Source organism: Gobio gobio (assembly GCF_949357685.1).
Source record: "Gobio gobio genome assembly, chromosome: 25".
Classification (NCBI taxonomy): domain Eukaryota; kingdom Metazoa; phylum Chordata; class Actinopteri; order Cypriniformes; family Gobionidae; genus Gobio; species Gobio gobio.
The window spans coordinates 33612468-33640134 of record NC_137121.1 but is presented as its reverse complement, the minus strand read 5'-3'; the positions used below and the strand labels follow the sequence as shown (position 1 = coordinate 33640134).

Genomic DNA, 27667 nt, shown 5'->3' with positions numbered 1-27667 from the left:
ACAAATGATTGATTTATTCATATGAAAACGTACAAATACAGCATTGCACAGTTATCAGCACGTCAGGAACGTGATCTAAACATGAGAACGAGGCTAAACTATTGAGATGTTCTGTGCTTGAGAACAAGCTCCTCTAATCTGATGAAAGGAGACCAGAAAGGGCTCGTGCACATAAGAAAGACGCATATCAAAACTCCCAAATAAGTGTCAAATGTGCATCAGAGATGAAATATGATACAACAGTTTGATTATTTCCAAACAATGAATCTTCAAGTCCATCAAGGGCATCATTACTGCAACTGCAGCAGAGAAATTAAAAAAAAAAAAACAACACAGTTGAGTCGACAATAATTGAATTGATCACAACACGACTGAATCTTCTGATTACTACTGACCTTTTTTTAACTTGTTCCCCCGTTAATAATAAGAAGCAAAAATGCAGTATTTAATGCATTAAAAGTGTGGAAAAGCTTTTTACTGATACTCACTGATATGTAGGAAATTCTGCCCTCTGGTTCCAAAGTCGAATAATGCAACGCTCCCAACTCCAATCTGGGCTGGAACATCAAACACTGGCAGTTTCATTGGGCTGCAGTCTAATGTCATACCAGTGGCCAGATTTACTAAACAGGGCAGACTAGCGTGAGGGCGCATCCTATAAAAGCACCGATGGGAGTGGACAGTTCAGCGCGAGATCTACGGACAAGTTAAAGAACGCAGACGCAGCCAGATCATCTCCATAATGACCAACACAATCTACCAAGAGCAGCGCTAATCAGCTTCTGTTTTTTTATTTTAATGAAATGATTGCACTATATTTTAGTTTGATTTAAAAAAATATATATATATTTTGTTAGATATGTTAAAATTTGTACTATTCATATATATATATATATATAAATAAAAAAAAAGTGAACTTATAAGTTATTAAATTATACATTTATTGTTATGAAAAATGCACAAAACTTATATAAAAATATATATTTTCTAGGGATGCACTGATATGAACATTTTGGCCGATAACCGATAATTCTTTATATTTGAAAGCCGGTAACCGATATTTTGACCGATAAATCTAAATCCAAATTTTTATATATTTTTTATTGCTGAAGTGAAGAAAAAAAAGTGAACTTGAAAAAAAGTTATAAAATTATACATTTATTGTTATGATAAATGCACAAAAAACATCTTAAATGAAATATATATTTTCTAGGGATGCACCGATATGAACATTTTGGCTGATAACCGATACTTCTTTATATTTAAAAGCCGATAACCAATATTTTGACCAATAAATCTAAATCCAAATTTGTATTTATTTTTTTTATTGCTTAAGTGAAGAAAAAAAAAAGTGAACTTGAAAAAAGTTATAAAATTATACATTTATTGTTATGAAAACAGCACAAAAACGTCTTATCTAAAATATATATTTTCTAGGGATGCACTGATATGAACATTTTGGCTGATAACCGATAATTCTTTATATTTGAAAGCCGGTAACCGATATTTTGACCGATAAATCTAGATCCAAATTTGTTTTATTGCTGAAGTGAAAACAAAAAAAGTGAGCTTGAAAAAAGTTATACAATTATGTTTATTGTTATGAAAAATGCACAAAAACGTCTTAAATTAAATATACATTTTCTAGGGATGCACCGATATGGAGATTTTGGCCGATGACCGTTAATTCTTGAGTTTTAAAAGCCGGTAACCAATATTTTGGCTGATAAATCTAAATCCAATTTTTTTTAAATAATTCTTTATTGCTTAAGTGTAGAAAAAAAAAAGTGAGCTTGAAAAAAAGTTATAAAATTATACATTTATTGTTATGATAAATGCACAAAAACGTCTTAAATTAAATATATATTTTCTAGGGATGCACCAATATGAAAATGTTGGCCGATAAATCTAGATCCAAATTTTTTTTATAGCTGAAGTGAAAACAAAAAAAGTGAGCTTGAAAAAAGTTATACAATTATGTTTATTGTTATGAAAAATGCACAAAAACTTCTTAAATTAAATATATATTTTCTAGGAATGCACCGATACGGAGATTTTGGCCAATAACCGATAATTCTTTACATTTAAAAGCCGGTAACCGATATTTTGACCGATAAATCTAAATCCAAATTTTTATATAATTTTTGAGAGCCTGATTACAAAAACAAAAGTCTCACCATTAAATCCATGCCGCAAGCACACCATTATGATATTCTTATTATAATTGTATGTAGCTGATATGACAGACTTGCGCTGTACATGTTTTCCTGTGATTTCAATCATATTTCAAGCAATTCAAAACCATTATGGTGAACAGTGCACATCTAAAGGGTCTCAGCTGAAGGAAATAAATCCATTATTTATCGGCTTTAATATATCGGCCAAAATTTCTTATTGGGCAGATAACGATAACATTAAAAAATATAGCTGCAAGCAGCAATTATCGGGACATTTGGAGATCATTTTAAACAAAAAGGTTGAAAACCCATACATCCATTGAGTTGTATAGAGCCAATTTCATTGTTTTGAAAAAAAATAGTTTTGTTTAATTATAGCACCACCGAATGGCGCAGTCCCACCACTTTTTTGTGTGTGTCCTCCGAGTGCCCCCAAACATAAGCGTTTCAAATTTGGTGAAAATATGAGCACACAAAAATAATGCACAACTGATTTTGATTTTGCCATGGACTATCAACATTGGGACATTTGGCCTTAAGCGTTTCCTCAACCTGCTATGATTCCGATTTTCCTACGAGGGTTTCGTCTCGATCGGGCCAACGGTTTCGAAGATATTTGTGAAAGTTGTTAAATCACAATATTGAACAAACCATATGGTGAAACCAAGCATGTTTGCTATTATAATCAGAGTATGTGAGCGGAGTGGAGTGGGAGCGGAGCAAGGAGTGGAGCGGCGTGATTTTGAATGGAATGAGGAGCGGATTTTTTTAAAGTGCTCCACTTCCGCTCCATCACGAGTACATTTCATGCCAACGACCCATAATATAATTGCATTTTTAGCCAGAACTCACACGTTAAACACATTTAACTAGCTTGATTCAGATGGATCACTCAAATCAGAAAGAATGTAAAGGTTATGATGACGGCGATGGACATAGTTCAAGGATTTTTTTTCTACCATCTACATACTGAATATAATCGGGTGAAAGCACATTTTAAACATGTAGCATTTATTCATACACGCAATAAACGTTTATAATAAACCACGAATAAACACGTTCCAATAAACCACGTTGAAACGATTTCCTATTTTTTTCTTTTAAAGTATGTTATAAACCGAACTTTTGTGATATTTCAGAGCTTACTTAAATACCCGGAAAAACCCGGAGCGGAGCTGGAGCGGAGTGATTATTGAATGCTTAGTGGTGGAGGGGAAGCTCCACTCCGATCACATACTCTGATTAGAATCCGCAAGGATTCAGGAAACTGAGAATGTGACTCCCATGAAAATGTTTAAAGTTATAAGCATGTGAATATTTGATTTTATCACTAGGTGGCACTGGCTCGAAACTTCTCATAATGGCCGATATGGAATAATCGGATGTCATTCGACTCAGCATGCCGAATCTAACGAGACCACTTTTATGATTTTTGGGCAAACCGTTCAGAAGTTATAAGCAGAAATAGACATTTTTCCGATCTCCGGACCAGTAGGTGGCGCAGTGCCGAAACTCTGCATGAAGCCTCAGGTCATGCTTGTGATGACATGTACCAAGTTTGGTCAGAATGCGATAAAGCGTTGCGGAGATACAGCCTTATGTCTATTTTCACAAACGCTACATACAATTAATTTGCGCATTATTAAAAAACACTGAATTGACTTTTTGTCAGCATTGTCTGAAGATGATCTGGTTCAATTGTTTGCGCAAATCGGATAAACCGTCTAGGAGGTTTGAAGTGCAATCGGATCATCTTGAGCCAAGGAATCAGAGGAAAAACGAATTTTGTTAAGGTTCAAAAGTTATTAGCATAAACGTAAGTCCAACTTTGGACAGTTGGTGGCGCTAGAGGGATTGATTCAGTGACTCCAAATATGTTCTGGTGACATTTCAGACTGTCCTCTATCTGTGTGCCAAATTTCATAACTTTCCCACAAGCGGTTCTATGGGATGCCATAGACTTCCAGACCTAATGACCATATATGGGCCGATACCGATGGTGGCCAACATATCGTGCATCCCGAATATTTTCCAAAACACGTTTCACTCTAAAACTGTGAGAAAATCAAAGCCATAGATCTAAACAAGCTGTGTTCCAAATTTGAGGTTGATATCTGAAAAATTGAGCTTTCAGGATTCGTCTTCCAACGCGCTCCTATTTGATTTATTTGATTTTAGTAAATCTGGCCCCAAGTGTACAAAATCATTGGTCACCACCACCACCACATCCTGAAACCACACCCACAATTCAGCCAAAATGAAAAATCTGCCATTATTTATTACCAGTTTGCAGTAATTTTTTTTATTTTAAATTTTTTCATACAAATTTTAATATACATTTATATATATTTTATATGTACAATTCATATAAGTGCATTTTTCGGAGTTCATTGTCACTATAAAAAATATATTTTATTCATAAAAAATTTGGAATGACATGAGCGGGACAGAATTTTCCTTTTTGGGTGAATTATTATTCCTTTAATGTGCGTCTACATGGAGTTTGAATATGAGAATGAGATTTGAGGGGAAAAAAGAAGAGTTGATAATTGATTTTTGTGTCAAATATTCAGTATTAGAATTTCAAGAAGATGAATGTCCAGCTCTACACACTGTGAAAAGAACAAGCTCCGAGTCCCAGTAGTTTAATAAAGCGCATGGGTCGCACTCCAGAGCGCTGATTTGAATAACAATCACTTCCTGTTCTCATAAATCCAGTCAGGCCTGCTGTGCTTGAAACAGCCTTTACTTAAGTAAACAAAACCCTAACACTCATCTGTACATGTGCAAATACAGCCGCCACAGAACTATCAGATAACATCTTCATGAAACATCGTTTGTTTAACTAGAATCGGTGTAGTTAAACTGAATCAGTACTAGCATGTCGAATCTCTGGAATGAGAACCACAGCGTCCCGCACACCATGAATCATCATCATCGTCAGGAAAGACGGGGCAGAATGATGTGCTAAAGCTCTAGTCATGGTCAGTAACGTCTCCGTCGGAGCGGTCGTCTCCTCCCTTTACCCTGATGTAATGAGCGTCCTGACCCCCGCTGGCTCCACAGCTGCAGAGTCGCCTGCCGAACTGAGACTCGATCTCCTCCAGACGCAGACCCTTGGTCTCCGGCAGACAGCCCAGCACAAACACAAAGCCCAGCAGAGCCAGACTGGAGTACAGGAAGAACGCGCCTGGACAAAAGAGAAAAACAAGATCATTTTATCCATTTCATTTAAGACATTTCAATACATACAAGTACCACGTTCCTATCATTTAATAGTTGCTTGTGTACATTCGTAACCCTTAAATCACCCCTTGGGGTCCAGCTGACCCCACTGGACTTTTGCTTAATTTTTAAAAAGTGTCCCCGTCATCTCAGGGGTATGAGACTGGTTGTTCTAAAGATGAGTTAAAAAACAAAAACATTTAAGGTCCTCGGGGTCAGATTGACGCCATATTGAAAATGAATGGGACAAAATAAATACAATAAAAAAACAAAACAAAATACAATATAAATCTGAAATTTTCTACATTTATATTAAGATCTGGTCCTAGAGCATAAACACAAAGTGGAACGAACTTTCTATCTCATACACACACACGCACATGCGCGCACAAACACACACGTGTGTGACTGCAACAGAGAGCATTTGTATAAAAATTGGCAAATAAAATCAACAAAACTGGCATAAATCTGAAAAATTGCCATACATAAATGAAGGACTAATACTAGAGCACAAATGCAACATGGAACAATCATGTTCACTCTCACACACACAAACACACACAGGTGTCTGGGGCATTTTTTAGATTTTGGTAATGAATGGAAAAATGTAAATTATTATTTGTTTATTTTTATTTGTTTATCAAAAAATTTTTTATAAATCCTGTATAAATCAGAACATTTCTACATTTAAATCAAGGTCTGGTCCTAGCGCATAAACACAAAGTGGAACAAACTTTCTATCTCTCTCTCTCTCTCTCTCACACACACACACACACACACACACACACACACACACACACACACACACACACACACACACACACACACACACACACACACACACACAATCAATAAATCAATAAAGTGAAAATGAATGGACCTCTGCTGGATATATGTGGTCATTATACTCACTTTCTTTAACTATAATTCCTAAAGTTTTTCCACAAACCTGCAGATGGCGGTATTCTATCCCTAACACATAGAACAATGTCCAAAAACTATTTAGATTTCATTAAGATCATCATTTAAGTGATTTTGTCCACAAAAAAAAAATTGAATCAGCCAATTTATGGCCTAGTTAAGTAATTGTGCAGTAAATAGGTTAAAAAAAACTACCAAATATCCACAAAAACACAGCATAAATGTAAAGTTGAGAAGTAAATAAAAAAAAATTCTATATGGTTTTCCATGTACAAAATGTATATTTCTTTATGCAATCGCTCTGTAAATGTAAAGTTGACATGATCACATGAGGAACAGGGGAATCACATGACACAACCAGGAACACAACAAAACTAAGAACATAGCTATGACAAAATAAAAGACATGAAACCCTAAACGTGATTCAAAACCCAAAACCAAACGTGACAGCATTGGCCAATCAACCTCTCAGTACACCCAAGTAACTACCCAGAACAATTTAAAAACATCACCTAAAACACTTCGAACACCCTAGCAACCACACAAACACTGTAGCAGCCGCATGGCAACAGCCTATCAACCACTCAAACATGCAAGGAACCAGCCAGAACAATCTAAAGGTTGCATAACAACATACACAAAACACCTTAGCATTCATCCAACACACAAGCAACCACCTGAACACCCTATCAACCTATCAAAACGCTCAGAACATCCTAGCAACCCCAAAACAATACTCTAGCACCCACCCAATTGACTGCATAGCAACTACCCAGAACAACCAAAAATAACTTGGCCTTGGCATTCACACAGAATAGCAACCGCAACACAATGTCCTAGCAACCACCAAGACTACCAAGCAACCACACAGATCAACATGCTTTACCTTTAGAAACCCTAGCAATGTCCTGGCAACAGCCCAGAATGCCCAAGCAGCTACATCACAATGTACTAGAACAACATAGCAACTGTACAGTAACCCCCTAGCAAACCATATGGCAATATTTTCAATGTCAATCATATATGGCAATAGTCTACCTAGTTAAGCATCGCTAACAAACCCCAAAACCCAAATTGTGCCACCTAGAACACCCTAGCAACCGTAAAAACCATCCAAACACACTATTGACTGCAAGGCAACTAGGCAGAACAACCTAGCAACTGCATAATTTAACCTTACAACAACATGCTTGAACACCTTAGCAACCACCCAGTTGGAACAGCCACCAAGAACACCACCTCAGATGCCCTGGAACAACCTAGTAACTGTAGAGCAACCACCTAGCAACACCCTAGCAACCTACATGCCAACATGCTAAAAAGCAATGCCCTGGCAACCACTCAAAACACCCAAGCAACAACCTCACAATGCCCCGGAACAACCTAGCAACTGCAGAGCAACAACCTAGCAACGCCCTAGCAACACCCTAATAACCATTACAGGTTCATAATTTTGTTTGTAGAATACATTTACATCATTTAATGTTCAAAACACTCACTACACGTTAGATTTTTGCAGCACCTGTTTTCACTCTCTGTCTGAACGCTTTGTTTTAGTTTCGGATTCTTTAAAACCCACCTTACAAAAATGCAGTCTGCGCTGATTGGTCAGCCGGCCCCAGTCTGTTGTGATTGGTCTACCGCTTAAGTGTGTGTTGGAAATGTAACGCCCCTCACCATAACCGGCGAGTCTCAGCTCTGGAGGTAATGCAAATACCATAGACTGTAAAAAAATATGGATGTAGTGTCCGTGACGTCACCCATAGGATTCTGAAGAGCAGGTTTTGAAGCGTAAAGTAGGGTCGAGGTGGCCGTCGCCATCTTGGCAGCGCGTCACCACCCGAATAGCAGAAAATGGGCAAAGAGGCGGGACGTGGGCGGAGCTGAGGTGACGTGATGACTAACAGACAGCAGACAAACGCCAATCCACCTGTCACTAGGGGTGTGACGGTTAGTATATAACCGTGAGACCGACGGTTATAGTTAAACACCGTCATTAGAACTCTATAACCGCCAAAACCACATTAAAATATTTTTTCCAAACATAAAAAAAAATATATAGCTGCAAGCAGCAATACCGGGGCCAAGCGCAAAGAAGAAGACAAGACATGCCAAAATATGCTGGCAATGTCAGATCAACTGGAGCAATGAGCAATTAAAGACCTATTAAGGTGATTTTAGGGAAAATAGCTGTAAAATGATAAATACAGTCAATAAATAATGATTTAATGATTTATCACTTTCAACCAATAGGTGTCACAGTTACGAAATTGATGTGGTGTGGTCAGAATAAGGGAACAATGACAAAGCAGGGTGTCAATATAGTGTCAATATGTCATTGCAGAGATATAGCCTCAAGAGGCCTTTTCATTATAAGTATGGACCACATGGCGGTGCTGTTTTGAAACCATTTAAGCAGCGTAAAGGCATGGTGCTGATGGCAAATATCAAGTTTCGTAATGATACACCAATTAATTTGTGAAGCATAGCATTTTATATCATAATACTGCATTGTAGTCAATGGAAATTTCATGTTTTGTTCTATTATAGCGCCACCAAGAGGCACAATCCTACCATTTTTTTTATGTGTCCTCGGAGTGAGCCCATACATGTCTGTGTCAATTTTGGTGAAAATATCTCATTTCGTTTTGGAGTTATAGACATTTATATGAAAAAACACATGAAAAATGCCTGACTTTGATTGGATTTTACTCCCCCTTACTATCAATATTTTGACATTTGGGCATTAGTATATACCTATCAACCTATGTTTCCGAACTTCTGACGCTGGTTTGTGCTAAACTACAACACTGCACAAACCATACGCCGAAACCTAGCAAGTCTGGTACTGTTGGACTAGGCGAGGATTCAGGAGACAAAAAAGTTACTCTCATGAAAATAAGTCAATCTCACCTAAAGTTATAAGCATTTGAAAAAAAAAATTCTCCACTAGGTGGCGCTGTTTCGAAACTTCTTGGGCTCATTCAGGGCATCGTGTTGATGACCCAAACCGAGTTTCGTAACAATCCGTTCATGTGTTCATAAAATACAGCATTTTAGCACATAATTCAAAATGGCCGACAGCCAAAATGGCCGATATGGTAAAATTGAATATCAGACGACTCGGCATGCCGTCCTGAAGCCGTCCTAACGAGACCACTTTTATGATTTTTGGACAAAAGGTTCAAAAGTTATAAGCTAAAACAGCAATTTTTTGTATCTCCGGACCAGTAGGTGGCGCTGCGCCGAAACACTGCATGTTGCCTCATGTCATGCTTGTGATGAGATGGCCCAAGTTTGGTTTGAATACGATAAAGCGTTGCGGAGATATTGCTTTAAGTGTGTTTTTGCAACCGCTACGTAAAATTTGTTTGCGCGTTTATCGCAAATTATTTGACGAATCAACTTGTCAGCATGGTCTGAAGATGATCTGGTTCAATTTTCGTGCAAATCGGATGAACCGTCTAGGACGAGTTCGCAAAAGTAGGTTTTTCGGAAAATTCAAAATGGCGGGAAAATTTTGATGACGGAAATAGGGTGCAATCGAATCATCTTGAGACAAGGAATTCGAGGAAATTTTGTTTCTAGCCCTTATTGTTCAAAAGTTATTAGCATAAACATGAGTCAAATTTTGGACTGATGGTGGCGCTAGAGGGATTGAGTTAGAGACTCCAAATTTGCTATGGTGACTTTTCAGACTGTCCTCTATGAGCGTGCCAAATTTCACAACTTTTTACCATACGATTCTATCGGCTGCCATAGACTTTGTGGCGGAAGAAGAAGAAGATGAATAATAATAATAATAGGAACGGATACGGTTTCAATAGGTTCCTTCGCACCTTCAGTGCTTGGCCCCCAAGAAAAAAAAAAATCATTTTTTAGATAGGTTCCCTCAGCTGACGAGGGAAACAGAGGCGGAGTTAGTGGTGCTTCGGAGGCTGCTACTGCTGGAGATGATTCGGGAGAGGTCTGTGCACCACCCCCTACCAAGAAGAGAAATCTTGGAGATCTCCTTAATAAACGGAGGTCTGAAATCTCTGCCCCTTTACCGATCAGAGCGCGCGCTGACACGGAGTTAACCCGCTATCTCCAAGAACAACCAATTGACTCTACGGCTAATCCACTAGCATGGTGGAGAGACAATGAAACACGCTATCCACTTTTAGCAAAATTGGCACGTAAATACATGTGTATTTTTGCTACAAGCACAGCATCAGAGCGAGTTTTTAGCACTGCGGGTAACATAGCTACCCCTGTCAGATCGTCACTAAAACCAAGTAAAGTGAACATGTTGGTGTTCCTGTCACGGAACTTGGAAGTCGAAAAAGATTAGGAATTTAAAATGTCATTGCACTTTTTTTGTTTCCTGTATTTAGTTAGTTTAATTAAGGTATTATCACAACAGTCGTTGTTCGACTTTTTTCTATTTCTTTGATGAAGGTATGTAGATTTTATCATTTGTAATTTAGGCCTAGGCTACTCATTCATTTTTATGCAGCTCTTATAGAATTTAAGTAGCCTACTTGTTTTAAAGGATTAGTTTACTGTGTGTGATTTATTTAAAACAAAGCATGTTCATTGCAAAGGTTTTTTGTTTGTTTTTTTGTTAAGGATTTGTTTACGGTGTGTATATAAATAAACTTATAGCAAGTGGCTAATCAGTGTCTGCTCGTTTATTCAAACTAAGTTGTCCTATAACAGACGAACATCATCACATCACCCCCCGACGACGGTTATGTTACGAACCGTCACATTTGACTCACATCATAACCAATTCACTCTTCGCTCCTTTGTCCTCCTCCCCCCCCCCTCCTTCGTCAAACCTTACAGCTGATGACTTTGCATCATTCTTTACAAACAAAACCTCTTCCATCAGCAGCCAATTCTCCACACCACAAACCGACACACACATCTCAACGACCATCACACCCACGCTCCCCTCCTTCTCTCTGCTCTCTGAAGCAGATGTCTCCAAACTCATCCTTTCCAATCAACCCACTACATGTCCACTTGATCCTATCCCCACTCACCTCCTTCAGGCCATTTCTTTTTCAGTTACTCTTCTACTTATCCACTTCTATCCACTTCTACTTCTTCTACTTATCCACTTCTACTTCTTGAGTAAGGCTGAAACTATAGCGTCTTTCTATTTTAATAAATTTCTTGAATATATGTCTTAATTACAGTAGGCCTATAGATAGTTATGATATTTGTGGCTGCACTGGGGTCCGTCATTACTAGGTTAAAGTTACACCACTGTCCTTACTAGGAGAAAATATATGTATATAAGAAAAGATGTTGTTAAAATGACATCTCGTTATTACGAAATACTTGAGAGGAAAAAAATAATATGTAGGCCCTATGTGGCAGCAATGCGTCACCGTACCAGGTGACCTGTAAATGCGAAACACTGTTTCCATTGCAGAAAATAAATTAGATTTGTATTATAGCTGCTCATGATAGTACGTGGACTCAATACCTAAATGTTGTGTTCAGTGTCTTGTGTGTGTACTGTGCTGTACCGTAGTACGTGAGGTACTGGGCCACATGGAGAAAGGTCAGAGACACAAGGACGTTGCAGATCCAGTTGACCCCGGCAGAGCAGGCGTTTCCTGTACTCCGAGCCCACAGCGGATAGATCTCGGAGTTCACCGTCCACGGCATAGGACCCATCCCTACTCCAACACACAATCTGACATCAGTGCAGTGCCTACAGACGGCTTTAACATCTGTAACAGTTACTCTGAACTCCAGATGAACTGAGAGAACTCTCACCTGGGGCAAAGAAGGCCAGATACAGAATGAGACCCAGCAGGACAATCCAGGAATAGGACGTTGGGCAGTAGTTATAGGCCCAGAATATTCCTGCGCTCTCCTCTGTGCCGTTGGAACACCTTGAAAAGATATGAACAAGACGAGACTTAATGAAACTAAAACTAAAACAATATTATACTGTTCATTTATGTAAACAGAGGTGTGAAATTCAACATTTACTGTAGGTTAAATTCCTTTTAATAAATGAAATGCACCCTTGTGAAAAAGTTCACTTTAGTATACTTTAAAAAAAGAGCATTTATTACGGAAATAATATGCTTTAAAAGGATATACTTAAACGTATGTCCTGAACGTAATGTTTTCAGACACTTAATTGCATATTATTTATAATTGAATGAAAATGCATTATAGTTTAAATTTATATTAAAGGGGTCATGAACTGGCTTTTTCATTTTTTTATACTGTTGTCTGAGGTCAACTTCTGATGTTCGTGTGGTTTTTACATTATTCAACATCATAATGAATAAGTAATATAGGCTATCTTCTGCCCTGGTTTTGAGGCTCTCTCCTGGAACGCTCGGTTTTTATGGGCGTGCCGCACTGAAGACTTGGAAGTAAACGCCCACGGCTATGATTGGATAACAGTTTTGCATAATAATGAGTTTCGGCTCCCCCCTCAGTACACGTGGGGAATTGTTTTGAAAAACCAATGTGGAGAAACGGCAACCGGAATCCGCCCACAGGGCTCGCAAAATATCTTTATCAAACAAACACAATGAGTTATCTCTCGTCCACCCGCAATTAATATGAATGTTATTTTTTATTACTTGGCCCGCTCGATCGGTGGATATATCCATAAACCACGCATCACTAACACACACACACACACACACACACACACAGCAAGTACGTGCATCAGCAAAACTTCTCTGCAGACAAATCAGCATGTTCCAAACTTCCGCAACATAATCAGCAGATATCAAACGATCTGTAACTAGTCTTGTCAAAAGTACCAAGTCGGTACTGAAATTGTAATAATGTGACGCTTTGAGCTCTGTTGAGCTGGAATCATAAACACTTCTGACTGGCCATTGTGCGCATGCGCTCATCGGATGTGTTTGTGATTGGCTACAATGATCAACGCACGGAAGTGAAAGCGTTTTGAAAGCTGGAGCAGGAGCATCTGAAAGCACGAGCAGGCATCGACCAGTGATAGGCGCCTACATTCACACGCTCCAGTGTGTATCTGTGTAAGCGCTCTGTGAAAAGCGTCATTGATGTACATTTACAATATGTTTTTGAAGCGCTGGTCATTGTAGCCAATCACAGACATATTTGATGACGCTTGAGCACAATGGCCAGTCAGAGGTGTTTAAGATTCCGCTCAAAGCGTCACATTTTTTTAAATTTCAGTACCAACTTGGTATCGTGGTCGGTACTTTTGACAACACTATCTGTAACAATGCAATACTATCACATATTAAAAACATGTTTTACTCACATAAGTGTGTTGCACCGTTCCTGTCGGATCAAATATAGAAGGCAAAGCATTGTTTTAATCTCAATATGTCTGCAAATCCAGTCTCGACCTGTCTTGTTTACAAACGAATCCGCGGTCAAATGAAGTGAACAAACGTGCAACGTCTTCCCCACGTGAGCTGGATTTTCATTAAAAATAAAGTTCAACCACTCATTCCTAATATTAGAATCTAAAGGAAGCTTATGCAGCGACTGTATTCTTCCACAACCAGGCACAGCGCAATATCTTGCTATCTTCTGCATTTTATTGCTCGGTAGCGCGATCCGTTTAGCTCCACAAGTCGGTGGGCGGGGCTACAGAATTAGGCGTACGCTATTCTTCTGTTGAGGCGGCGTTTCACCACACGCTGACGTCAAGGGTTGGTATTTTCTGAGATTGAGCGTTTGTTGGGGCTTTTTTTGGACTAATAAGGAAGTTTTCAGCTCTGAAACTTACAGGATATTCTTATATCCCGATGAACGTTTATATATCAAAGGCTCAAAGGAAAGTTGATTTCTCAATTCATGACCCCTTTAATATATGTTACTCAACATATTTAAATAAGTGCACTTCAATCTTTCTTGACAAAAAAATCTTAAAATTAATTTTAGTTTGACATTATTACAAAGTGAGAAAAATATTCAGGTGTGTAGGGAAAGTAAATATACATAAAGGGTTAGTTCACCCCAAAATGAAAATTCTGTCCAAACCCGTAAGACCTTCGTTCATCTTTGGAACACAAATGAAGATATTTCTGATGAAATCTGAGGGGTTTCTGAACCATCCATAGGCAGCAACGTCATTGCAACTTTATTAGCCCATTATTGGCCAGCTCCTGCGTCAGCATCACATGCATGCGTCGTGGAGCTCACGTGAACAGCGTCGGCCAATAGTGAGCTGGTGTTCTGACGTAGAACCTGGAAGCCCTGCACTATTTTTACTACGTGAAAAGCGTCAGAGAATGACGTTGAAGGGAACAGATTGTTGAATAAAGTTGTTATTTTGGGAGGGTTTTGTGCACAAAAAGTATTCTCATCGCGTCATAACATTAAGGTTGAACCACTGGAGTCACATGGATTATTTTACAGTCACATGTCTGTCTTGTGTAAGCACATGTTTTGTATTTGTCAATTCTGGCCATGTGCTTGTGTTTGTCATGTTTGGTGTGATTTCATGTCTCCTGTCTATTGTCTTGACACCACCCCTTGTTATCTGATTATTGGTTAATTTGTCCCACCTCTCCTCCCTCATCACCTGCCTTGTTTGTTCCTTTAATAGTCTCCTTGTGTTTGCTGTCCTGTACTGGATCGTTGTCTCCGGTTTCATGTTCCTGACCCAGGTGTTTTGTCTTTGTTAAGTTTGGTTTTCCTCCTCGTGGGTGTTTGTTTTGGTTTTATTTTATTTAATAAATCTTTATTTCCTCCAGCTATTGAGTCCTCGCTCCTTTCTATTGTACCACACGTGACATTTACTACCTTTCTGGGTCTTGAAAGTTGCAATGATGTTGCTGCCTATGGAGGGGTCAGAAACCTCTCGGATTTCATCTAAAATATCTACATTGTGTTCCGAAGATGAACGAAGGTCTTACGGGTTTGGAACGACATGAGGGTGCGGAATTAATGACAGAATTTAAATTTTTGGGCAAACTAACCCTTTAAGTGGCCTTTACTTGCAAATAATATAATATTAATGAAATAACAGTTGATTTGAAATACAAATTCAGCACAATTAAGTGAAAAGTGCACTAGTTTTTCACAAGGGCAGAGCTATGGACAGATGTTTTACCTGCCCGCTCCAGCTGTCTCAGTGTTGGCTGCATCTACAGGCATACACGAGGACTCAATCACGGCTGTGCCATTCGTACCGTAGCAGAAACCGCAATCTGGATTCAACATGCAGGGTTCACAGAACCTTCATGTACAGACAATCACAGAAACAAACTGAATAATAGTGTAATTCCTGCTGCTATACTACACTCATAATCCTGAAGAGAAGCATATCTTATTATATTATCTTCAAACATTGTATGGTATATTTCACTGTCTTATTTGTGAACGGTCCTAATCCAGGTACAATCCCTAGGTCAATCTGGTCTACGTATATGTAAAACTCACCCATAATTAATGCAGGTGGAGTTGTGGAGGGAGGTGTCACTAGGGTGAAAGGTCACGGGTGGAGAGGCCTGAGCGGAGAGCAGAAAGCCCGCAGCGAGAACCATCAGACTTGCAGCAGTTCCTGAGTAATTCACAGCAAACCATCATCACTTCATACTTCAGTCTGTTAGTAAAGAGCCAAGTGTGCCACACACGTCCTGAAAAGTGAAGCCAAAACATTTTGAAAACCCCCGTCCTCTCCATGTAATCGAATGGGACGCAAGCCAAACACATTTTTATGTTTGTCACTCTTATCACGTTTTCAGGGATGTTTTGGCTTCATTTTTCTACAGTGGAAGGAAGTGAATTGACAGTCTATGGAAAGAGCCAATGTCTATGGCTGTGTTTTTGAATCCTCACCTAGTATGCTGCCTAGAGTCAGCTTCCTGCGGCCCACCCTCTCCACGAGCCAAACGCCTAATAGCGTAAACAGGAAGTTGGTGAAGGCTGTGGCAGAGGCCAGCCAGATGGCCATCTGATCATTCTGCACTCCAGACATCTGAATAATGGTGGCACTGTAGTACCTGCAGCATTCAACGAGATCATTTGAGTCCCTTAAAACAGACTGTTACATAATTGGTAAATGGAGTTATGTTCAAAATGGCATGTTACCACACTACTGGAGCTATCTCCGCAGTATGCGGTATGTATAATGGTAACAATATGCATCTTTTCTGAATCATACTACTTTTTATTTGATTTATTTTTTCACAATGAGTAAAACCACAGAATATAGTTCTGATGTGCAGCAAAAGATTGAGCTTCACAAAATAGAAAGTGACTGAAAGAAAAAAGATAAAGCCTTGAAATCCCCATTTCCACCACCAGGGCAATAATGAAGAAGTTCAATCAACTAAAGATGTTCTGAATCTGCCTGGAAGACGACGTGTGTATATCGCCCTAACACATGAGAGGAGGAGAGTTTGAGTGGACAAAGACTCTACAAGATCACAGATGGAGAATTGCAGATATTAGTTGAGTTTTGGGGTCAGAAAGACAAAAAAAATGATCAAACAACTCCTACATCGCCACATGTTGTTTAGGAGGGTTTGAGGAAAAATCCTCCTCGCTCATCCGGAAACAAACTCCAGCAGATTCAGACACGACTGGAGCTTCAGACGGGACCTGGTTCTGTGGTCAGATGACACTAAAGAAAGAGCTTTTTGGCAGCCCTAACACACCAGATGGCTTTGGTGCAAACGGGGATAAAAGTCTCCCATGTCCACGGTTAAAAATACAGCTGGATCTTTAATGTTGTGGACCTATTTTTTTTGCTGGAGGTCCTGGACATCTTGTTCAGATTCATGGTATCATGGATTCTAGCAAATACCAACAGATAAAAAAATCTAAATCTCAAACTTTTAAGATTGAACATTAGGGGGAGTCTGCTCTATATTTTCTACTGCACAAGAGGCGTGATCAACGGGCATAGTTCTAATTACTCTGTACGCAATTGGATATTCCTTCAACCAATCAGACCAAAGATCTGGGTGACGTACTTTGCAGAGCGGTCGGTTGTAAGGCAAACACATCCTTCTTTTGTAACAATTGTTCCAGCGCAAGTTTCAGTTCCGTTTTCAAAGAAAACTTGCCTTTGAAATCTTTTAAAACAGCAGGGACAGCGGAATCAACCATAGATATGTATACGTAGATGCCCCATTCGACCTCTCCAGGCACGTCGACGCGCCGCCATTTTAGAACCGTCAACACTTCAGATCCTGTCAATCATCACTCGCATAAAAAACAACAGCCTCTGTAAAGCCCAGCGCGATTTAAATTCCCAAAGAAATTGGATCACCTTTCACAGGTGACAATGTGTTGGTTTGTGTTTTCATATTTTACGTAAATGTATAATAATTTATCCTTTTGACTCATAATTTATAATTTCCCTGTTCTTAAAAATAGTTTAAATTCAGGTATGTGATGTTGATAATTTTATGACGTTTTTTTGGGATGATTTTTGAGAATTTACGCTTTCGGATAATACCTATGATGATTACTTAAAACATGGGTTGAATAAATAGGCTATATTGATGTTTATTAAACACATTACTAGCTAATTTATTACTATTTTTATCATTGATTTACTTTGATGGCTGATTGGTTGATGGTTTATGATTTCTTTCCAATGAACTTGTTTATAATGAGTTCACGTCGTTCATTTAAAGCTGAGCAATGTGTCTGTAGGGTTCCCTGATGGTCAATATTAATGATATTAAGAAAATGTAAAGATCTTTAACCAATATTTTTTAGAATATGCAGAACTATCTACCATTAATGATACACTAAATCCTAACTCATCTGCTTCAGTCTATTGATGTAGAGATATTCATTTCATACATGCATGTGTATATCTACGGTTGCAGACACACAGGCAACATTTGAATATTCACAAAGCGCGTTCAAGACCAGCTTTGACCGTTCGAAAATGGAGGACGGCTAACGTATAGCGGCCCATAGAAACAGTCGTTAATAGGGCATCTACGTATACATATCTATGGAATCAACGGGTTGCTGCGCTTCGGTGGCCATGTTGAATGTAAACAAGAACCTGCTTGCCATCGCTTATCTATCGTACCAATTGCGCGCCAAGTGAATAAGCCGGTTTGTGATTGGTCCCCGCAGATTTGTAACGGAAGCAGGATAGTAATATGTACAGGTTTCCAGCCTGAGCTCCAGGGAGAAATCAAATCGCCGGCAGATCGGGCTCGGGCTGTTATCTTGGGAAAAGGACGTTGCAAAAAGGGTGCCAATAATTATGGCCAACGAGTTTTGGAGAAAAGCATTTATTTCACAATAAGACCCCCCCCCACACACACACACTTTCAATTATATTTAGTTAGACTGTTTCACATAGTATTTTTAAAAAAAATGAAGTACAGCATGTAAACGGTGTAGTATGCAGTAAATAATACACACTAGTATCCAATTGTGCACTTTTACAAGGAGCCATATGGCCTCTGATAAAGCGTTGATAAAGTCACGTGTACTCATAACCTACATGACGGTGTTGATTCCCGAGAGCTGCTGGAACATCTGCAGGCCACAACCCACGATCAGAGCCCGCCGTGTTGGAGCGGATGCCAGGATACGCCACAGCACTGGACCACCTACAACATCATCCATCAATATAGCATCCCTTTATACAGCTGTCAGAGTTTACACAACTTCAGCTCATGTCATTTGTGATTACTTGATTAGGTTTTTATAAAAATATTTACACTGCCGGTCAATTCATTCATGTTTTTGAAAGAAGTCTCTTTAAGGCTGCATTTATGGGATCAAAATACAGTAAAAACTGAAATATTGTGAAATACTGTTACAGTTTAAAAAAGCGGTGTTCTATGTGAATGTGTTCAAATGTAGTTTATTCCTAGCCTGGATGCCAGCCGAACTTAGCCCCGCCCACAACATTTTAACTCGGCCAGTTCGGTCTGGACTTGATCTGTAGAGGAGTAATTATGCCCAAACAGAAACTATTCAGACCAATGAAATTTGGGCTTTAGATGATGATGGACAGATGATCAACAGTAACGTAATCATCCACATCATCAAAGAGCGCTGGGGTTAAATTTGTTCTAATCCTACACGGAGAACTTGTTCGTATATGCGTTCACCTTTACTATTTCTCTCAGAAATGATGATGGTGTTGGTAAGTACTCTTTGTATCCTTAAATATTTTTTTTACAACACCGGCAAAGATCGTTTACACTCATCTTCTTCTTCTAATGTTACTTATTCCAGCGTGCGGGCAGACACAGGGTTCCCACTCTTTCATGAACACCAGATTCAAGGACTTTTAAGGACTTTTTAAAGCACCTTTTATTTAAAATCAAGCACAATAAATACGATAAAGGTGGGTGTGTTACTGCCAATATATCAAATACCTACTGTACCTGTGTCTATCATTAATGCAGTAACGCTGAGGCATATACTGACAACTAAAATACAATTTCCAATGAGGAAAAATTTCCAATTTTACAAAATCCAATGAGGAAAGAGGCTGGTGTACAAGAATGAGCGAGTTTTAACGAGAGAAGCAGTTTGCAGCTCTTATTCCTGCTTTTAACATTTATTATTTCACACTAGTTTTAGTTTTCTTTTTTATAAATCATTACTTGATTAAAACATCAAAATATAGAGATAATATTGTATACACGAATTTTCCAATTAAATGAAAAAAATGTTAATTGTTAGGCATTAAAAATATGCAAAATTATTTATTAAATCACCTGTATCTGTTTAAAAAATCAATTTGAAGGCTTTTAAGACCTGCACATATATTATATTTAACATATATAATTGCTGCCGTAATAACGGCTCATTTCAAATGTTTACGTGCTTTTCTTCTATTTATTTTTTGAGCGGTGATGAAATATTGCTCTTGTAAATACTTGCCAGCATTTCAGTAATGAAAGTCTAGATCTTTAAAATGCATCCAAATTACAGCAAAGCGCAACCGTACGGTGGCCTACAGTGGTCAAAAAGGATATAAACAGTGAATTTTGAAGTGATCTCATCTTGAAAACTCAGAGACGTGGATTCAGACGCAATTAAATTACCACACGTCCTTGGCGTATGTCTAAAACAGTGGGTAATTCGGCCGAGGATTTTTACGCGGGTGGTGGGAGAAAAACACTGACATTCTGGATTCAGGCGGCAATAAAAATCACAGACTATCCCCGGACAATGATGAAAATACCTTACGACCCCACGAGAAACAATTACCATCCGACTAGGGCTTTAGACAGTAGATGGCGCTTATGGAACAGCAGAAATATACTGAAATGGCTTCCATTTTTGTAATAGCACCATGCTACTCTAACAAAATGCAGTTCATGCTTAATTCAAGCACTTTCAAGGACCTATGTTTGTTTTCAAGTACTTTCCAGGCCTTGAATCCATGTGTCTGTAATTCAAGTACTTTCAAGAAGTGTGGGAACCCTGCAGACAACAAAACCCGCACAATTGCTACTCAAAACTAGCCAAAAACAAGCCCAATAGCTTTCCGGGGGGTTTCTCCAGAAAAAAATGGCATTTGGGGGGTAAAATATGTTTTATTTTGGCAGGGCTGGCAGCTAAAATTCGCATTCCTGGGTCTGTATAATCACATAATTGGGTCGCTTCAACCCGTGGACATGGCAACACAGTGCAGTTGAGTTCTGTTGACATTTGACAACTAATCATGACCTCACCAGTAGAATTATTCCTCTCCTCCTCAATGCTGCTCCGGATGCTTTCGTACTCTTCATCCACACTGACACCGCCCCGGATCTGACGGAGCACCAGCCGGGCCTTCTGGGCATCTCCGTTCTGCAGGAGCCAGCGAGGACTCTCGGGGAGGAAGAGGAATCCCACGAACTGCAGGGCAGCGGGAACAACAGACAAGCCCAACATATATCTATACATAAACACAAAAGTTATTCAAAACAATTACAAAACATCCTTTTAAAATCAGATTTGTATCTCATGTTTAACTCAGCTGTGCTTTTCCAGCAGAATGTTGAACGAACACGTCACAACATTCCTCATGTAAATAATTATACGCAGAATAAAGGGGCGGGCCTGGTTGAGATGGATAATAGTAAGCGTGTTCAACTTGATCGATCTGCGCAGACCGGCATGACATCAAAGGACCGCGAGAGCGATTAGAGAGCAGACCTATGCTGTGTTCGAAATCACCCTCATTCACTATCCCTACATTACTCCACTAATACAGTCCACTTGAAGGAGCGGATAAAAACGAGTGAACGCGGACACTGAGTGCATCAGAAAAGCTGCCGCTTTTGCATAGTTTGTGCTCGCTGTTTAAGTCACATTGGAAAAGCTGCGGGCGCCATCTTGTGGTCAGACGCGGGAATTCATTCGATGCACGACTCCCACAGTGCATTATGGGTATTCTCTAGCTTTTGAGCCTACATCAGTTGTACACTCGTTATTGCAGTGAATTGTGGGATTGAATAAGTGCACTCGATAACGTCCACTATGGTTTCGGACACCACTACAAATGGCTGTTCCCTTAACCCTCTGGGGTTCTTCATTTATGGGTCACACTCAGGAGGGCGGGATTAAGATAATAAAGATTTGAATAAAATCAATGAAATATATTTTTGTTCAATAATATTTTTTCTTTTCTTTTTTGGTGTTTTGAGATAATTTTATGATTTATAATTAATATTTATGCAATAATTATGACCAATTTTTTCCCATTGAATATAATAAAAAATGTATATATATATATATAATTTTTTTAAATTTTTTATTAAAGCTGTATCTCATTTTAGAGTCAAGCCTAGGCCTAGTGAAAGCAATTTTTTAAATGAGATCGGTGCCATCCGGTGGACACATTGAGCATTTTTATCACGCAATAGCACATTTTTACCACTATAGTGGATCTTGCGTTTTATAAAAAAAAAAAAGATAAAAATCGTAGCTTCATCGGAATGCTTGGTATATGAACACCCCGAAAAATTGGGGACAGGATTTCAAAAGTCTAAGTGGTCGTAAAAAAAAATAGTCACACTCAGGACCTTCGGGTCAAAAATGACCCCCATAGGAAATGAATGGGAAATTGGCAAAAATATGAAAATACAGAGTTTTTTTGTGCATACAATCTACAAATCAGCCAGGATGCAGAAAAAAAGCACTCAACAGTGAAGGGGTGAATCTCTAAAACATCAAGAGTGCAAAACAGACAAAAAACTCACACACTTATACACACACAAATGAACGCGTGCCATTCCAAAAGCTAATTGTGTTTTTGTGTGTGTGAGTTTTTTTGTTACCAAGTTTCGGACCATTTCGATGAAGCTACGATTTTTAAAAAAAATTATAAAACGCTTCGGGTCATTTTTGACCTGAAGAACCCCAGAGGGTTAAATCGTGCCCTATTTAAGGTTATAGGGGGCGATTTCGGACACAGGCCTAGTGTGTTAAAGGCACAAGATGTAATTTTCACCACTAGAGGTCGCTTATTCAAAACAAAGGCTTAGCTTCATGACACCTTGATTTCACAGAATCACGGGAGTTGTTGTCTTCACCTCAGCCGGTGGAATCCGACGGGACTCGGGCAGAAATCATATTCATGGATGAGCTAATGTATTACAGATGTATTACTGTTACTGTAGGATGAAGCAGTGTGTGAGGGGGACGAGGTGCTGGAGCGATTGATAATGAGAGACGAGTGAGTCACACAGCTCGAAAGCAGAGGAGCTTTTATTCTGCCACAGACGAGCACTTCCGCTTCTTCCACTCATGCGTATGTGAGGGAACGCAGCGCTGCTTTATCATATTACACACATTTGAGTGTGTTAAAGTTATGTTATAATGCTGCGTTCACTCGGGGCTGCTATGAGACACTTGTTCACACTGCAGTAGCTAGGTCGATATTAGGCGGTAAAACATGGCACTCAGGGTAAATCAAGAACACCAGATTTAAACATTAAGACTCACTGTGTTGAGCTGTAGCACAATCATTAGTTTCTGTCCATGAATGATCCAAACAGTTGCTGTCCTGTCTAATAAAACACACAATATATTAAAGCTTCTTTGGTGTTTCCATGGTTTCTACAAAATAAAGCCGGAAATCGAGGGTAACGCGGGTATGATGTCATTGATAGGCGACGCACGGTCCGTGTCCTGGTTAAAAATGCTTATTTTTCTAGATTTAAACATTCTTGGAAACATTTGGGATAACGCAAGTACACAAGTCAACAAAATATATAACACTGTTCTAGTGCTTTTTGGATATTTTAAATTTGGATATTGTGCCTTTAAACATGCGGTTATGGTAAGGGGGAGGAGTATCCCCAAACACGCTGGAAGTGCTTGACCAATCACAACACACTGATCCAGTCGACCAATCAGAGCACAGTGAGCTATTCAGAAGGAGGGCCTTCAGGAACTAAACAGAGCATTACAGACAGACTGGCTGGGAAGAGACGAGCTGCAACAATGGAGAATATGGGGAAAATACGTTTTTTTTTATGAACATTTATTCATGAAAATCTTTTCTACAGTAGAAGACCCAAAAACAAAATCAAGACTTCGTAAAAGATCATAATAATTATAATAATACTTTTTGTGCACAAAAACAAAACGAGTCTTACGGGTTTGGAATGACATGAGGGTGAATAATTAAAGGTGCACTATGTAACATCTTTTCAGTAAAATATCCAAAAACCCCAAGGCCAGTGTTATATATTTTGTTCAGTTGAGTACTTACAATATCCCAAATGTTTCCAACTATTTGTAAATCGTGAGAATTTGCTATTTTACCCGAGGAACCGGGACGTGTGAGGGCGTGGCCTGTCGATGACATCATATCTGCGCTCCCCTCGGTTTCCGGTTTTATTCTGCAGAAACGCTTTACTCTCACTGCAGTGAACAAGTGTCATAGCAGCCGCTGAGAGAACACACAGAGTAACGTCATCACATCATCAACACACTCAGAAGTGTCTAATATGATCAGCAGAGCTGCGTTACCTCACACTCATGACCGGAAAAGAGGAAGTAGCGCCGGTGACTGTGTCATAATAAAAGTCCCGCTGCTCGCGAGGCGTGTGTTGCGTTCATCTCATTAACACTCGCTCCAGCGGTTCCTCAGCTCCTCAACACTCGCTCCTGCTCTGCTTCAGACTACAGTAACGTTAATAATCACATCAACATGATTTCTGCCCGAGTCCTGTCCCGATTCTTTCCCACCGGCTGTGAGCTGAAGACCACATGTCCCAAGATTCTGCGCTCAAACGTGTCGTCATCAAACTACGCCTTTGTTTTGAATAGGCGACCTCTAGCGGACGGAAAAGTTACATAGTGCACCTTTAAATGACAGAATTTTCAATTTTGTGTGAACTAACCCTTTAAGTCAGGGGTCTCCAAACTCTGTCCTGGAGGGCCGCTGTCCTGCAGAGTTTAGCTCCAATCCCCAAATAAACACACCTGAACCAGCTAATCAGTGTCTTACAAGGCCCTAGTTAGATACTGATTAGCTGGTTCAGGACGATTTCAAAACAAGGCATCATGAAGCTTCGAAGCGTTATGAATCAGTGAGTCGAATCATGATTCGGATCGCGTGTCAAACTGCCAAACTGCTGAGATTTGGCGATTCAAACCGCTGATTCGACTCACTGATTCATAACGCTTCAAAGCTTCATGATGCCTTGTTTTGAAATCGTCATCACTATATAAGTCGTTATTTAGGGTTTTTTTGCGCACAAAAACTATTCTCGCCGATTCATAAAGTTATTGTAGAACCACTGTAGTGAGATGGACTTTGTAACGACGTCTTTAGTGCCTTTTAAGGGTCTTGAGAGTGAACTGTGCATTGTGCCAATGGAGGCCTTTCAGAGCCATCAGATTTACACTAAAATATCTTCATTTCTGTTCTGAAGATGAACGGAGGTCTGACGGGTGTCGAACGACATGAGGGAAAGTAATTAATGACAGAATTTTCATTTTTGGGTGAACTAACCCTTTAAGTACTGAAATGACTAAATCTGAAATAAAATGTATATGAAACCTGTATAGAAACATAAAAAAAGCGAGCCACTTGGATACATTTTTGTATATTTTGCATTAATATTGACTGTTAATTAAATATTAATAGGGCTGCAACAACTAGTCGATAAAATCGATAATAATCGTTAATGAAAATCATTGACAACAATTCTCATTATCGATTAATCGGGTCTTCCACCAATCGCTCCAAATTACAGCACTGAATAATGCATTTCTACGGACATGATCCAAGCGCCAAAAACATGAGAATTCTTTATTTTAAGCTTTAAGCTATAGCATTAGCTTTTAACATTCCCTGTCATGTATTTCCTTTTTTCATGAAAGCGCATCCTGACGGAAGCTAGATATTTTACTTTATAAAGTTTTAAATATGGATATTTTTCTGACAAAACTCCACCGATTTGCTTCAGAAGGCCTGTACTAACCCCCAGAGCTGTGTGGAGTTTGTTTTTAATGGATGGTTGCACTTTTTTTTAGATTCAAACTCAATGGACCCTCTCACTAAAGTGAAAATAGTCCTTTAAGAGGTAAAACTTCCATTTGAACCCACCTCCAGCCATCATGGGGCAGGTAGCTAAAGACCCCGTCCACCACGCTGGCTACGAACTGCCCGCCGGTGATGAACAGAGTGTTAACGGTGACCAGCTGACCTCGGAGGTGAGAAGGGGAGACCTCAGCGATGTAGACGGGCACAGTCATAGACGCAATCCCTAATAAAAAAGAAACAGAAGACGTGAGAGAAGGATAAGGCACACAAACAGCTGTACGTATGCACCGTAATGAATTACCTATGCCAAGCCCAACCGTGAGCCTTCCACACAGAAGAACCTCTTTGCTCTGCGCGACACTCAGGATGATTCCTCCAGCGGAGAAGATGAAGCTAGCGAGCAGAATGCAGATTCTCCGACCGAAAAGTCCGTTGAGATACCCTCCAGCCAGAGCGGAGATGGCCGCAGCGCCGACGGTGATGGAGACCAGCAGCTCCTGCCACAGAGAGCTGAGGTTCATCTCTCTCTTGAGCAGGAGCATGGCCCCGGACACCACGCCTGTGTCATAGCCAAACAAGAATCCACCCAGAGCTGAGAAGAAAGCCAGGGTGTAGACGAAACATGGCGTGGCCTGATGGATCTGACCTGTGGGTGCGGGCACCTCATTTTCTCGGTTGTTGGATGGTGGTTTTATCAAACTCCTTTCGTCCTCTACGGCCCTGTCTCCTATCAGCTCCTCCATTCTCCAGAGATTACGCACATTGTCTCCTGTCACAAAGAAAACACCTTGAGCACATGAACAACAATAGCCAAGCCAAACCCAACCCAGCATGACCACGTTGGCATTGTACACACCTCAAACCACAACATCTGCAAACCAAATATTGGTGGTTATGCTAAAATCCTTGCGTAGCACTAATTATGAGTGACTCGTTTATAACACACGCACAACAGCAAAATCAATGTGATTTTGTGGGAAAGATTAAGAATATTCGACAATATACACTCTACTAGCAGTGATTAGCAAACGACTGAATCGATTCTATTTAATGATTCAGTCGAATGATTCGCATTGTCGTTTGTGAATGACTCGCATTTGGCATAATATAACATTTAGTGGTGGATTACACTGTTTAATCCAGTGTAATTAACTAGCTAAAAACAGACAAACAAAAAGACAGTGTACGGATTCTGACTCAAATGATTCAGTGAATCGGTTCAGGAATCAGTTCGGTGTAGCGAACTGTGGACTTTTTTTGGGTCTAAAACGCCGAATATAATACAAAAAACTCGAAATCACGATATGAAGTGTAGCGAGCAGCAAAAGGTTTCATCAAACACAGCTGTCTTTCGTTAGCAATATTAGCTTCTACAAAAATACATCGAAATTAAAAAGTCGCGAAATACATATTACGCCTGTTAAGCATTCCGTGAAAGTTTTTGTATGTACCTTTATTCAATATCTTAGAATATTGATTCGTAAAACATGAAAATGTACCACCTATGCACGTACACACACACATACTATAGCAATAGCTAACGTGCTTTAAAATATGAACAATATACGTTACATGCATGATAAGTAACTTCAAATCATATTTGCGTTGTCCCTCTGTGACCTACCAGCAAGACGCTTTTCTGGGTGCCATTTGCTTTAATAATAAGTGACTGTGTTTCTCTTGCTTTCACTCTGCTGTTGTGCTCGTCGAACAGGAAGTTTGTGAATTCTTGCAGTCATATGATTCATAACGCAGCGCGCGGTCACGGTCAGCCAGGATCTTCTCTACCAAGCCGAGAATGAAATCGGGAACTATATTAGTCATATCAGTCTTTACTCTATACCCATAACTCGTGTTCTGGTTTGCATAAATATGGCAGAAGATTGTCTGC

At 39.5% G+C, this 27667-nt stretch overlaps 1 protein-coding gene across 2 annotated transcripts; it reads right to left on the bottom strand.

The window, feature by feature from the left end:
- On the bottom strand, nucleotides 1-27667 carry slc2a13b (solute carrier family 2 member 13b). 2 transcript variants are annotated; one of them, XM_079808750.1, is made up of 13 exons: nucleotides 27401-27667; nucleotides 26078-26545; nucleotides 25840-25999; nucleotides 20966-21171; nucleotides 18772-18880; nucleotides 16131-16294; nucleotides 15732-15852; nucleotides 15403-15528; nucleotides 12099-12217; nucleotides 11846-11998; nucleotides 5204-5367; nucleotides 489-557; nucleotides 1-299 (listed from the first exon to the last, which is right to left on the bottom strand). In XM_079808750.1, the coding sequence occupies exons 2-13, from the start codon at nucleotides 26517-26519 to the stop codon at nucleotides 291-293; spliced, it is 1842 nt and encodes a 613-aa protein (XP_079664876.1). In that variant the 5' UTR covers nucleotides 26520-26545; nucleotides 27401-27667; the 3' UTR covers nucleotides 1-290. The 2 variants fall into 2 exon arrangements, with proteins under 2 accessions (XP_079664876.1, XP_079664875.1); XM_079808749.1 differs by having other exon boundaries at nucleotides 95-557.